The sequence below is a fragment of the Peromyscus eremicus genome, chromosome 2, assembly GCF_949786415.1.
Source record: "Peromyscus eremicus chromosome 2, PerEre_H2_v1, whole genome shotgun sequence".
Lineage (NCBI taxonomy): Eukaryota > Metazoa > Chordata > Mammalia > Rodentia > Cricetidae > Peromyscus > Peromyscus eremicus.
Window position 1 is genome coordinate 134,951,001 of NC_081417.1, and position 14,041 is coordinate 134,965,041.

General features: G+C 44.5%; 1 protein-coding gene across 3 annotated transcripts in view; it reads left to right on the forward strand.

Moving 5' to 3' along the window:
• Rhbdl2 (rhomboid like 2) overlaps window positions 1-13,710 on the forward strand; it is a 66,131-nt gene extending 52,421 nt beyond the window's left edge. For all 3 annotated transcript variants that reach the window (XM_059254924.1, XM_059254925.1, XM_059254926.1), the window contains 4 exons: window positions 6,257-6,357; window positions 7,776-7,836; window positions 9,529-9,590; window positions 13,219-13,710. In XM_059254924.1, the coding sequence (XP_059110907.1) occupies window positions 6,257-6,357; window positions 7,776-7,836; window positions 9,529-9,590; window positions 13,219-13,398 (404 nt within the window). In that variant the 3' untranslated portion in view covers window positions 13,399-13,710. The remainder of the gene's footprint in view (window positions 1-6,256; window positions 6,358-7,775; window positions 7,837-9,528; window positions 9,591-13,218) is intronic.
• The last annotated feature ends 331 nt before the right edge of the window (window positions 13,711-14,041 follow it).

Sequence of the window (14,041 nt, forward strand, 5' to 3'; positions counted from 1 at the left end):
CTGCTCTCACTCCTTTGTTTGTGTCATTTCAGGAATACACCGCAGTTAATTTTTTTCACTGTGGAGAAGTAGTCTGTGTTATGGTCTTGTCTAAGCTCTTGTAGCCCAGGTTAGCCTTTAACTTACTAAGTAGCCAAGGATACTCTTGAATTCCTGATTCTTCTCCCTCCACTTCCCAAGTGGTGAGATTATGGTTTTTTTTTGTTTTTTTTTTTTTTTTTTTTGTGGTATTGGGGATTCAGCATCTTCCTGAATACTAGGCAAACGCTCTGCTGAGCTACATTCCCAGTCTTTCTTTCTGTCTTTCTTCCTTTTCTTTCTTTCTTTCTTTCTTTCTTTCTTTCTTTCTTTCTTTCTTTCTTTCTGTCTGTCTGTCTGTCTGTCTTAAGACAGGGTTTCTCTGTGTAGCCCTGGCTGTGCTGGAACTCTCTCTGTAGACCAGGTTAGCCTGAAACTCAGAGATGTACCACCAGTCTTTGCCTCCCAATTGCTGGGATTAAAGGCATACATCACCATGGCCTAGCCTTTCTTTCTTTTCTTTTCTTTCTTTCTGGTTTTTTTTCGAGACAGGGTTTCTCCATGTAGCTTTGCACCTTTCCTGGAACTCACTTGGTAGCCCAGGCTGGCCTCGAACTCACAGAGATCTGCCTGGCTCTGTCTCCCGAGTGCTGGGATTAAAGGCTTGCGCCACCACCGCCCGGCTATTTTTTTTTTTTTTTTATGAGACTGATCTCATAGCTCAAACTGCCCAAGAACTCTCTAATGTATCCCAAGCTGGCCTCGAACCAGATCCTCCTGCCTCAGCTTTCCATGTACTGAGATTACAGGCATGAGTCATGTCTTAGTCAGGGTACAACTGCTGTGATGAGACACCATGACTAAAAGCAAGTTGGGGAGGAAAGGCTTTATTTGGCTTACACTTCCACATCACTGTTCATCAGTTGTGGAAGTCAGGATAGGAACTCGGCTGGATCCTGGAGGCAGGAGCTGATGCAGAGGTCATGGAGGGGTGCTGCTTACTGGCTTGCTCCCCATGGCTTGCTCAGCCTGCTTTCTTAATAGAACCCAGGACCACTAGCCCAGGGATGACATCACCTACAATGGGCTGGACCCTCCCCCATCAATCACTAATTTAAAAAATGCCCTACACCCCAATCTTTTTTTTTTTTTTTTTTGTTTTTTTGAGACAGGGTTTCTCTGTGTAGCTTTGCACCTTTCCTGGAACTCACTTGGTAGCCCAGGCTGGCCTCGAACTCACAGAGATCCGCCTGGCTCTGCCTCCTGAGTGCTGGGATTAAAGGTGTGCGCCACCACCGCCCAGCTGCCTACACCCCAATCTTATGGAGGCATTTTCTTGATTGAAGTTCTCCCCACAGATGATTTTAACTTTTGTCAAATTGGCATAAAATTGTCCAGCACATGCCGCCACAACTGGTGCTCACATTTTTTCTCCCCTGGGTAGCCTTATTTTCAGATAAGGTTTTGATGGGCTGTGGTGGTACATGACTTTACTCCCAGCACTTGGGAGGTAGAGGCAGATCTCCGAGTTTGAGGTCAGTTTGGCCTCCAGAGCAAGTCCCAGGACAGCCAGGGCTACCCAGAGAAACCCTGTCTCAAAAAAACAAAAGAAACAAACAAACAAATCAAATCAAGTAAGATCTCCTATTTTGGGGGGCTGGAGAGATGGCTCAGAAGTTAAGAGCACTGGCTGTTCTTCCAGAGGTCCTGAGTTCAATTCCCAGCAACCACATGGTGGCTCACAAATCAAGTAAGATCTCCTATTTTGGGGGGCTGGAGAGATGGCTCAGAGGTTAAGAGCACTGGCTGTTCTTCCAGAGGTCCTGAGTTCAATTCCCAGCAACCACATGGTGGCTCAGAACCATCTATAATGAGATCTGGTGCCCTCTTCTGGCCTATAGGCATATGTGTAGGCAGAACACTGTATACATAATAAATAAAATTTAAAAAAAAAAAAAGATGTTTTCAAATATTGTTCCAGGGAATTGGATGTCAATGTGTGGCTTAGGGATTACAATTCAATTCAATTTAGTGTTGATGGAAGGTATTTGTCAACTGCTATTTGAGAGAATTTCTGGAGGGCCTGATTTGTAGTGTGCAGTAGTATGGACAGCAGGAAGCGGTCTTGAGCTATAGTAAACAGAGAGCTTTGAGAAGGCATGATGCCAAGGCTTATCAGATAACCCACCTTCTGTCAGATACCCCACCTTCTGTCAGATACCCCACCTTCTGTCAGATACCCCACCTCTGTCTGCATCCCGCTTCTCCACTCCCTCTTTCTGTTTCTTCCTGTGTCTTTTTGTCCTGTCCTTGAATGCAGAGGTGTGGACTTGCGGGCCTCAGGCATCTACTGTACATTCCTGCTCTGCTCAGGGCTTGATTTCAGCCCGTGGACGCAGCTCTGCCCCAGCATCAGAGCACAGAAGTCCTGGGAGAGAATGTGAAGGGTCAGCCCACGTCCTCTGGTGGCTTTGGCAGTTGCTTCTTGGCAGGGTTCTCTCACCATTCGGGTCTATGCTTCCCACTGCTGTTGGGGTCATCTGCAAACAGACCAGTCCCTAGCAATTCACGATTCACGGCGGGCAAAAGAAAGCCAAGATGCCGTGAGAGTTCTCTGCCACCCTCGCCTTCTCTGTGTGTTTCCACGTGCAGTGTCACCTAGGGTCCTTACTCTTGCTACCTGGAGGTGTGCCCGCTGATCCACAGTGCCAGCAATCAGATGACACTGTTAAGGCAGAGTGATGGGACCAGACCAGTTCTGATCCTTAGACTTCTCCTTTCTGTAAATTCACAGGAGCACATTAAAAGACAGACATGGGCAGTCTGCCTTCAGCTCAGCACCCCCAAGCTGACTGATAGTCACAGTCGCCCGGAGAGCTCAGGTCACCTAAGGCCTCTCAGATCCCACCAGACCTACCGACTCAGACACTCTGGGGATGTGACCCTGGGATCCACACTGTGTAGGGCACATGACAGTAAGGCGGCCCGTTTCGTGTCCTCAGCAGAAGTCCCTGCTCTTCCCTAGGCTCGTAGTTTAGTGTGGTCACTTTTCCTTATATTAGCCTGTCTGTCATGTGCCTAGTGCTAACAATGGGTTTAAATTTCTGATGGCTATTGACTCCCTCCTGCCATTTCATTGTTTCTGTGAAAGACTTGTTTAAGTCATCTGCCCATTTACATTTTTGCCTCACATTCTCTATTGAATGCAACTATCTCTGACATGCAGATATCTGTATTTTGTCATCCATTCCCTTCCTGGCTTTGCTGTGGTGGGGACTGAGCCACGGTCTACATGCTTGCTGAGCAAGGCTGTACACCTAAGCCTCAGCTGCGGCTTCTTTTCTTTCCCCAGCCCAATCTTTTTATTAACTTATTTTTTGTTTATTTATACCATTTGTCCATTTTGGTTTGTAATATGAAGATTGACATTGACTGACTTTCCAATGTACACCAAGCTTGCTTTTGGAAGGTCATAGGTCATATTTGGTCATAGTATATTATGACCTTTATAGACTTTATATTAAAGTTTTAAAAGGCTTATTTTGTTTGTTTGATTTGTTTTTGTTTTTTGAGACAGGGTTTCCTCTGTGAGTAGTCCTGGCTGTCCTGGAACTCACTCTGTAGACCAGGCTGGCCTCGAACTCAGAGATCCACCTACCTCTGCCTCCTGAGTTCTGGGATTAGAGATGTGTGCTACAACCACTTTGTTTTTAATTATGTGCATATGAGTGCAGGTGCCAGCCGAAGCCAGAGACCGTGGTGTCGTTCCCCCCCCCCCCCCACCTCTTCCTTCTCCCCCCTCCCTTCCTCCCTCCTTCCTTTGCTGGAGATTGAACCGAGAGCACTGACAGATCTAGGCAAGTGCTCTCCTACTGAGTCAGATTCCACAGTCAGCGACTGTAGTTTTCTTGTAATGTCTTTGCTCACTTTGCACTAAAGTCGTGCTTGCCTCATACAACAAGTAGGGACATGTCTTAGCCTCTTCAGCTTTACGGAGAAGGTTTGGCGGAATTGGTATTACTTGGAAAGAGGCAGTGGTGCTGAGAACCAAACCCAGAGCCTTGCACACAGTAGGCAGGCACTCCACCACTGAGGCTCATTCTCAGTCCTGGCTATCACTTCTTATTTAAATGACTGTTGGGATTCAGTGAAGTGGGGGGTGTGCCTATAATCCTAACACTCAGGAGATGGAGGCAGGAGGATCAGGAGTTTAAGGCCATCCTCTGCTACATAGCAAGTTTGTAAACAGCTTGGTCTATGTAAGACATTGTGTCAAAAAACAAACCAAAACAAACCCCCAGCAATAAAGTCACCTCAGCCTGTAATTTGCTCTGTGGAAAGATTTTAAAGTTCAATTAAATTTTAAAAGTAGTTTTTAGGTAGCACACAACTTTAATCCCAGCAACTCAGGAGGCAGAGGCAGGCAGATCTCTGCCAGTTTGCTTTTCTTAGTAGATTCAAGGCTACATAACAAGACTCTGTTTAAAAACAAAAATAAGCCGGGCGGTGGTGGCGCACACCTTTAATCCCAGCACTCGGGAGGCAGAGCCAGGCGGATCTCTGTGAGTTCGAGGCCAGCCTGGTCTACAGAGTGAGTCCCAGGAAAGGCACAAAGCTACACAGAGAAACCCTGTCTCAAAAAACCAAAATAATAATAATAATAATAATAATAATAATAATAATAATAAAATAAAAAATTAGACCAAAACAAAGAAAAGAAATCCAACAAAATCCATTTATTATCTTTTTATTTATTATCTGGTAAATACACTATGGTATAATTTCCCCTGTTTATTTTGTTTTGTTCTTGTTTTTTTGAGATAGAATTTCACTATGTAGACCAGATTGACCTTGAACTTGTGGCAATCCTCCTACCTCTGCCTATCATGTGCTGGGATTAAAGTATGTGCTTCTATGCCAACTTCTCATTCCATTGATGTATGTATGTATGTATATATGTATTTAGTGTATTTGTGTATTTGAGAGTACCATGGTATGCGTGTTGAAGAGATGTTTCTTCTCATCCTCTTCCTCCCCTCCCCCTCTCCTCATAATGGAAATTCCTTCTGAGAAAGTCTTTCCTTCTTGAGTGCTTCCTCAGCACATCCTTTATTTATTTTCATGTGTGTGGGCGTTTGCCTGCATGCACACATGCATACAGTGCCTGCCGTGACCAGAAACAGGCATCAGATTTCCTGGGACCGGAGTTATGGGTGGTTGTGAGCCACTAAGTACACGCTGGGACCAAACCTAGGAAGAGCAGCCGGTGCTTGTAACAGCTGAGCCATATCTCCAACCCCCAAACATTCCTTTTCACACAAAATAAATATGTATTACATCCTAAGGAAGGAAGGGAGGTCATGAGAGGAAAAAACCAAACAGTAAAAGTAAGGAGTATAGAGAGGGCATCTCAATGCTCACCTTCTTTTGGCCCAGGTGTCCAGGACTGGGTTAGGAAGTGAGTTTCATCTTGCTTGGAGAATGTAATTGGACCTTATGTCAAGAAGGATTCTGAGGCCACCTCCAGGGAGATGGCTCAGTGGGTATGGCTCTTTTCTGTAATTCTAGGACATGAGCAGAACACCTGTAGTGCACAGAACATGGTTTATCACACTTACTTATTTTTGTGTACGTGTGTACGTGCGCGCGCGCGCGCGCACGCGCGCGCGTGTGTGTGTGTGTGTGTGTGTGTGTGTGTGTGTGTGTGTGTGTGTGTAGACCCTTGTGGAGGTCAGAGGACAACTCGGAGCTGGGTCCATCCTTCTACCTTGTGGGTCCCAGGGATCAAGCTGTCAGCTTGGCAGCAAGCTTTTACCCACTGAGCCACCTCACCGGCCCAGTTGAAATAAGAGCTAGCAAGGCTACGACACACATCGCACAGTGCCTTCAGATGGTATGTGTATCAACTCTTTACGTCGCCTCACAACCTTATGGGAACTGTTTTATTAATATTTCCACGTTACAGACAGGAGAAATAAATAATGTCCTGAAGTCATGGCTAAGGAGTCTGGCTCCAGAGTCTGAGCTCTTGTCTCTGATTTACTTCTAGCAAATGTTTAATGTTTTAGAAATAACCTGCATGCCTGAATCTATACGGCACACAAGGGCAAGGTGGAGTTGTTGTTTGCTAATATGATAATGGTCAGAGTGTCCCATATTTTTACTTTAGATCTTTTTAATCCTACTTCATTCATAATTCTTATAGCTCCATCTGATCTTTTGTATTTTATTTCTCCAGGTTCCCTTGCCAGCTCCATTTTTGACCCCCTTAATTCTCTTGTGGGTGCTTCAGGAGGAGTCTATGCGTTGATGGGAGGCTACTTTATGAATGTTATAGTGGTAAGCATTGTGGGAATGGAAGTTTTAAAGGCAGGATTTCATGTAGCCCAGGCTAGTCTGGAACCTGATATGTAGCAGAGGCTGGCCTCTACTTTGATCCTTGTCTAGATTCTGGATCTTTGCCCATGACAAGCACGAATTACCACACCCTATTTCTGGACTTAAAAAACAGATTTGGTTATTTTGTTTTATGTGTGCGAGTATTTTCTATACATGTATTTATGTGCACTGTGTGCATGCCTCGAGCCTGTGGAGGTTAGAAGAAGGGATCTGATCCCCTGGAAGTTACAGATGGTTGAGGGCCATTATGTGGGTGTTAGACTCGAACCCAGATCCTCTGGAGCCATTTCTCCAGCTCCTGGACTTTTTTGTTTTCTTTATAAATGAATAGTTGTTTGATTCAGGGGATCTGGATTTATCAATAGTTACTGAGTTCTTATCATCTAAGAATTGTTTGGCCACTAGAAAAAACGACCCCTGTCCTGCTGTCGTAACCCCTTTTTACCACACGGTCACCAGGGCACTGTTTAGTCAGACGTCTGTATTCTGATTTATTGAGTTGCTTCTCCCTCCCTTTCAAATAATAAACTTTCTTCCCAGGGAGCTAAAGTTCAATTAAAAACAACAGCGTAGGGCCGGCGAGGTAGCTCAGCAGGTAAAGGTCCTGCCACTTGAGTTCGATCCCCGGGGGCCGCGTGGTGGAAGGAGAGAACCTATTCTCACATGTCTGATGATCTCCACATGTGAGGCATGGGCATGTACACACACACACAGGCACACACATTTTTGAAAATGTAATTTAAAAATGATAGCCTGGCATTTCCAGTCTCGTAAAAAATGAAAGAAATGCTCAAATATTGGCTAAATCTCTCCTAACTCATACTGGGAAAGAAAGAAGATGGAATAGTAAAAGACTATTAACCAGAAAGGCTTAGAAATAGTTTACCAGACTTATTTCTCCATTTATTGACACATTAAATATTGATTTTATGTTACTTGTATTTAACTACTGGCTAATGAAATTGTGTCATTTACATTGTAAAATTAAACATTATGTTTTGTTTTGTGGTCCAAAATACAGCAGCACTGTCCTTCTCTGTTGCATTTGAAAACTGGCTCTTGCATCTGTGGTTTGCCTTGCAAGTATTTGACGCATAAACATTGCTTTAAGCTGGATGTGGTGGTGCACGTCTTTAATCCCAGCACTTAGGAGGCAGAGACAGGCAGATCTCTATGGGTTTGAAGGCAGCTTGGTCTACAGAGCAAGTTCCAGGACAGCCAGGGCTACATAGAGAAACCCTGTCTTGAAAACAAAAACAAAACCAATAAACATTGCTTTAAATGAAACGCAAACGAAGAGGGAGTCAGGTTGAGATGCCGTTTGCTTATAGCTTATAGTCTTCTTATCGCTTTCTCAGAATTTTCGAGAAATGATTCCTGCCTTTGGAATCGTCAGACTACTCATCATCATCCTGATAGGTAAGTGAGCTTTGTGAATGCTTTACACCCTCAATCTACTCTTCAGTCTTCAGAAGGGCTCCTCGGGGTGCCCTGCCCTACCATGAAGGACGATTGATAGTCTAATGTTGGGGAGAACTGTCCGATAGTAGAGATGCCTCCATGATGTGCCCAGGAAAGCTCTGGATGTGCTCTGTGCCTCTCACAATAGTCTGTGTCTTGGATTCTTTGTACATAAAATGCCGCCCTTATCCTCACTGGGATTATTGCTAAGGCAATCCTCTATGGTCTCTCTGCTCCTGTTTCTGCTTCCCATTTCCCATTTAACAGCCAGAATGATCCTTCCCCAGCACTATGAAGGCAAGAAATCTCATCAGACTCATGTCACTTGTACTCAATCCCCTCAAAGTCTTCTGTCATGAAGATGTCAGTCAAAGTCCCTGGCTCATAAGAGCCCTGAGTATCTCTCCCTAGCTCCTTCCCTGATCCCGTCACCCACCTCTTCCTCCTTAATTCAAGTCCAGAATCACATGGAACACAGGAGGCTGACTCTCAGCTTTAGTTCCTCATTCACCTGTCTAGGGTGAGCCAGATAATTTCATCTTTAATAATAAGTTCCTGGTGCCAAGTGTCGTGGTTCCTGCCTGTAATCTCGGCACTCTGGAGGTCAAAGCAGGAGGATTCCTGCAAGTTCGGATCCACTTGGGCTAGACAGTAAATTCAAGACTAGCCTGGGCTATATAGTGAAACCCCATCCTGAGCAAAAGAAAACAGGAGTTCCCAGATGATTGTGATATTGCTGATTTGGGGGACATTTCTGCCTCAAGGATTCATGTTTGTTCTTTACTCTGTCTGGAAGACTCCTGCTTCACACAACAGCATGACTTGCTCCGTCCAGTGAAGGATTCTTGGAGAGCTTCCCTGACCCTTCTATTAAAAAAATGACAACCTGGCTGATGAAACGTTTGGCTCAGTGTGTAAAAGCGCCTGCCGCCAAGCCTGACATCCTGAGTTCAATTCCCAGGACCCTTGTAGTGGAAGCAGGGAGCTGATTTTTTGCAAGATGTCCTCTGACCTCCATACAAGCCCTGTGGCACATGGGCACACACCCACACGTCCACATCCACACTTACACACTAAATTAATTAAAAATAATATTTTAAAGTTCAGCCTATTCCTGACACCCCCAATTCTTCTTCGTCTTTATTTTCTCTGTAGTGCTCTGTATAACATGGCACACTGCTGTCTTTTGATTGTTTGCCTGACTGGTTTTTGAAATAGAGTCTCACTCTGTAGACTTGGCTGGCCTGGAACTTGGTATGTAGACCAGGCTGGCCTCGAACTGACAGAAATCTGCCAGCCTCTGCCTCCAAGTGCTGGGATTATAGACGTGAGCCAATATATATACCTGGCAGTGCACACTTCTCTCCTCCGTCCATAGGTCAGGGCCATCGGGTCTGCTCTTTGTGTCTACCGTGAGAATAATGCCGTCAGGTGGAAGATAGTCAATAACTACTTCTTTGATTAATAAATCCATAAATGGGTGACTGATAACGTCCGCTTCATTGGGCTGTTATGAGAATGAATGAATTAGTGAAGGGAGGCTCTAAGAATCGCAGCTGGCACAGTGACAGAGTAAACAAGACATCGTTGAGGGGAACTTCCTGCCCGATGTGGAGATCCTGGGCTTCATCGGGGTGTCTTCTCTTCTAGTTGCCTCAGATATGGGATTTGCTCTCTACAGGAGGTTCTTTGTCCCTGCAAACGGGTCTCCGGTGAGTTTACTTCTTTTCCTTCCTTCCTTCCTGTGTGCTTGAGTGTGTGTGTGTGTGTGTGTGTGTGTGTGTGTGTGTGTGTGTGCAGTACATGCACATGCACACATAAGTTCATGTTGGGTATGTGGAGGTAAGAGGACAACTTTCAGAACTGGTTCTTGCCTTTCATCCTATCTCTGTCTCCAATCACACCATAGGAATTCTGGGATTTCAGATATGCGCTGCTGTATCCAGCTTTCTTTTCTTTGTGTGTGTGTGTGTGTGTGTGTGTGTGTGTGTGTGTGTGTGTGTGTATGTTTTAGAGACAAGGTCTCTTTGTATAACCCTGGCCATCCTGGAACTTGATCTGTAGACCAGGCAGGCCTGGAGATGCACCTGCCTCTGCCTCCTGAGTGCTGGGACTAGAGGTGTGCGCCACCACCACCCAGCCCAGCTTTCTTAGAATATTCACTGCTGTATCCAGCTTTCCCACATGGATCCCAGGATTCAGACTGAGGTCATCAGGCTTTTGAGACAAGAACTTTTTTACCTGCTGAGACATCTCTCCAGCCTCAATTTCTTCCTTTTGTGTTTGTTTTGTTTTGTTTTAAGGAAAACTTATTTTCCCATCAAAAAGAGTTGTCATGTGGGTTGGGGATTTAGCTCAGTGGTAGAGCACTTGCCTAGCAAGCGCAAGGCCCTGGGTTCGGTCCTCAGCTCCAGAAAAAAAAAAAAAAATTAAAAAAAAAATTAAAAAAAGAAAGAAAGAAAGAAAGAAAGAAAGAAAAGGCACAAAGCATAGTATGATTTTTTAAAAAAAGGGGGCTGGAGAGATGGCTCAGAGGTTAAGAGCACTGGCTGTTCTTCCAGAGGTTCTGAGTTCAATTCCCAGCAATCACATGGTGGTTCATAACCATCTGTAACGAGATCTGATGCCCTCTTCTGGCCATGCAGACAGAGCACTGTATACATAATAAATAAATAAATCTTAAAAAAAAAAAAAGAGTTATCATGTAATCTCAGCACTCAGGAAACTGAGGCAGGAGGATCAGGTGTTCAAGGCTACCCTTCAGCTACACAGCAAGTTCTGGGCAGCCTGGGCTAATGACAGCAAAATGAAACAACCAAACATGAAAAAAGGGATATCAAATAGAGGTTACAACTCCAATTTAAAGCAATCAAATATCCATTGGAAGTTAAAAAAAAATTCCCAAGGCAGATGTGAGGAGATGCCTCAATGGATAAAGAGCTTGATGAACCTGTGGGAGGACTGGAGTTCAAATCCCGGCACTCACACAAATGTCAGACAGGCCATGGTTGCCGGCCTATATTCCCAGCCCTTGGTAAGTGGAAACTGGGATTTCCCGAGGCAAGCTGCCTAGCTAGACTGCTGCAGTCATTGAGCTTAAGGCTCAAGTAAGAAACCTTACTTCCCTGGGCATGGCAGTGTGTTGTATGATATTTTGATCATATTCTAAAATAAAGCTTGCTTGGAGTCAGAGAGTGGAGCTAGCCACTAGCTGACCAAAATTAACTATAGAGATTTTGGAGGACTGAGGACAGATAGGAGACAGGAAGTAATAAGGTGTGACTGAGAGAGGCTCTCAGCCCTTTTGGATGGAGGAACAGAAGATGCAGGAGGTCACTGGTGGCTGCTCCCTGCTTCTCTAGTCTTTCAGGTTCTCTTTTTTTTTATTAATTAATTTTTTTTATTTTATGTGCATTGGTATTTTTGCCATGTCGAGTCCCCCGGAACTGTAATTACAGACAGTTGTGAGCTGCCATGTAGGTGCTGGGAATTGAACCCGGGTCCTTTGGAAGAGCAGTCAGTGCTCTTAACCACTGAGCCATGTCTCCATCTTACCCCAATATCTGACTCCTGATTTTTCATTAATAAAGAATAAATAGGTAAACTCTTCAGTAGTGCATGCCTTTTATTTCAGCATTGGGAGGCAGAGGCAGGATGATCTTTGTGAGTTCGAGGCCTGGTCTACCTAGTGAGTTCCAGGACTAAATAGAGAGATCCTTTTAAAAAAAAAATGGAGAGAGACCTACCTCAATATTTAAAGTGGATAAATGGAGAATTGAGGGCAGCTTGCATATACACATGTACCCACAGACATGTAAACACACATGCACACACGTCTCAAATACACATATATGCACAACCAAAAACAAAAGGGAAAAGTTCCCGAGGAAACCAGAGTTCAGACTGTGGGCCACTTGGCTCGTGTTGTTTTTTCTGCCGTGCTGGTGGCCACTCAAAAAGAAGCAACAAGGGCTTCCTCTGCCCTCAGAGAATTCAAAGCAGATTGGAAAACTGGCTGTGGCAATGCATGCCTGTAATCTCAGCACTTGTGTGGTAGAGGCAGGAGGATCATGAGTCAAGATCAGCCTCAACTACATCGCTAGTTCAAGGCCAGCATGAGATATATGGGGCTCTGTCTAAATAATGATGATGATGATGATGATGATGATGATGATGATGATAATAATAATAATAATGGATCAATATAACAATGAAATTTTGTGTCCAAGCATACTATAAAGCTGACAAAAGTAATTTTCAGTGGTTAGTCTTTGAATGTGGTGGTTCGTTTCTATTGCTATTTAATGTTATTTAATTCTGTGTCTCATTTCAACAGTTTATGACAACAGAGATACCTCATGGCCGTTCCCACTCTGCTCTCTTGGCTTTCTATACAGAGACTCCCAAAAGCAAAGCTGATCAAGAGAAATACAAAGGAACTGTTGTTCTGTCTTGTGTGCTAGAGAGTGGGTGAAATGACATGTTTTCTTAGGGTTGGTGGTATACACCTATAATCCTAACCCTCAGGAGACTGAGGCAGGAGAATTTCTTTGAGTTCCAGTCCAGCCAGGGTTATATAGCAAGACCTTGTCTCAAAGAGAAAAAGAAAGAAAGGAAGAAAGAAAGAAAGAAAGAAAGAAAAGAGAGAGAGAGAAAGAGAGAGAGAAAGAAAGAAAGCACAGAGATAGAGATAGATAGAGATAGATAGATAGATAGAGATAGAGATAGAGAGAGAGAGAGAGAGAGAGATAGAGAGAGAGAGAGAGAGAAAGAAAGAGAGAGAGAGAAAGGAGAGAGAGAGAGAGGAAGAGAGAGGAGGGAAGAATTGGGCTGGCGAGCTGGTGAGCTGGCTCAGGTGTACCTCGCCTCCTATGCAAGCCTGACAACCTATGTTCAGTCCCTGAAAGCTGTGGAAAGAGAGACTCAACCTCACTGTCCTCCACATGTGCTCTGTGGCATATGTACCCATCATAATACACATACACAATAATGATAATAAGTTACATAAACAAAAAAGAAAAAGACTTTTGTTTTTTTGGAGATAGGGTTTCTCTGTGTATCCCTGACTGTCCTGGAACTCACTCTGTAGACCAGGCTGGCTTTGAACTCACAGAGATCCACCTGCCTCTGCCTCCTGAGTGTTGAGATTCAAGGAATGTGCCACCATGCCCAGCTTTAGGTGCTTTACATCACCTTCTCTGGGAGAACAAAGGGTTTTGTCTTAGCCCAGAGACCCAGACTTTCCAACTATGATATTTGCACTTGAGTAGAAGATCCACAGCTGAAGCACAGAATTAGCATTTCCCCCACCCATTTCTATTTTTTCCCCTTTCTCTAAAGGTGTCCTTTGCTGCTCACATCGCAGGCGGGTTTGCTGGGATGTCCATAGGTTACACTGTGTTCAGCTGCTTTGACAAGACGCTGCTCAAAGACCCCAGGTTCTGGATTGCAATTGCTGCATATGTAGTTTGTCTCTTATTTGCTGTGTTTTTTAACGTCTTCCTGTCCCCAGCAAACTGACTCGCCTCTATTATAAGCCAGTTAATAAAAGTGCCACATGGGGGAAATGGAAAACTCTGTGAAGAAACAGATATCCCAGCATATGCTAAGAACTTTATAAAGATGGACAGCACCCGATTCATCCCTTCTGAGAGGAACTTCCAATAGGAAGGTAGAAGAAAAGACAGAAATCAAAGACTGGGTCTTCCGTGCACGGAGTATGTATTATTCTATGACAGAGACTTGATATCCTTGGGAGATGTAATTTGGAGTTTGTTTGATAGACTCCACGAGAACTGTACTATCCTGAGAATAAACACTTTTCGTATCTGTGTTGGACCCTTGGTTCTTGTGGCTCTGAGGCACAGCCTCCTGTATCCCAAGATGGCCAAGAACTGGCTGGATCCAAGGAGGACCTAGAACTCTGGTCTTTGCTTACACCTCTGCAGCTGGGATTACAGGCTTGTGCTGTCACCCCAGGGCCTCCAGCCTTTGAGCTGGCACTCCACTAACTAAGCCATATCCCCCATGTCACATGCTCTCGCTCTCTCTCTTTTTAATGATTCCTTTTTTTTTTTTTTTTGGTTGTTTTTTGTTTGTTTCAAGACAGGGTTTCTCTGTACAGTCCTAGCTGTCCTGGATCTCGACTGCTGGGATTAAAGGT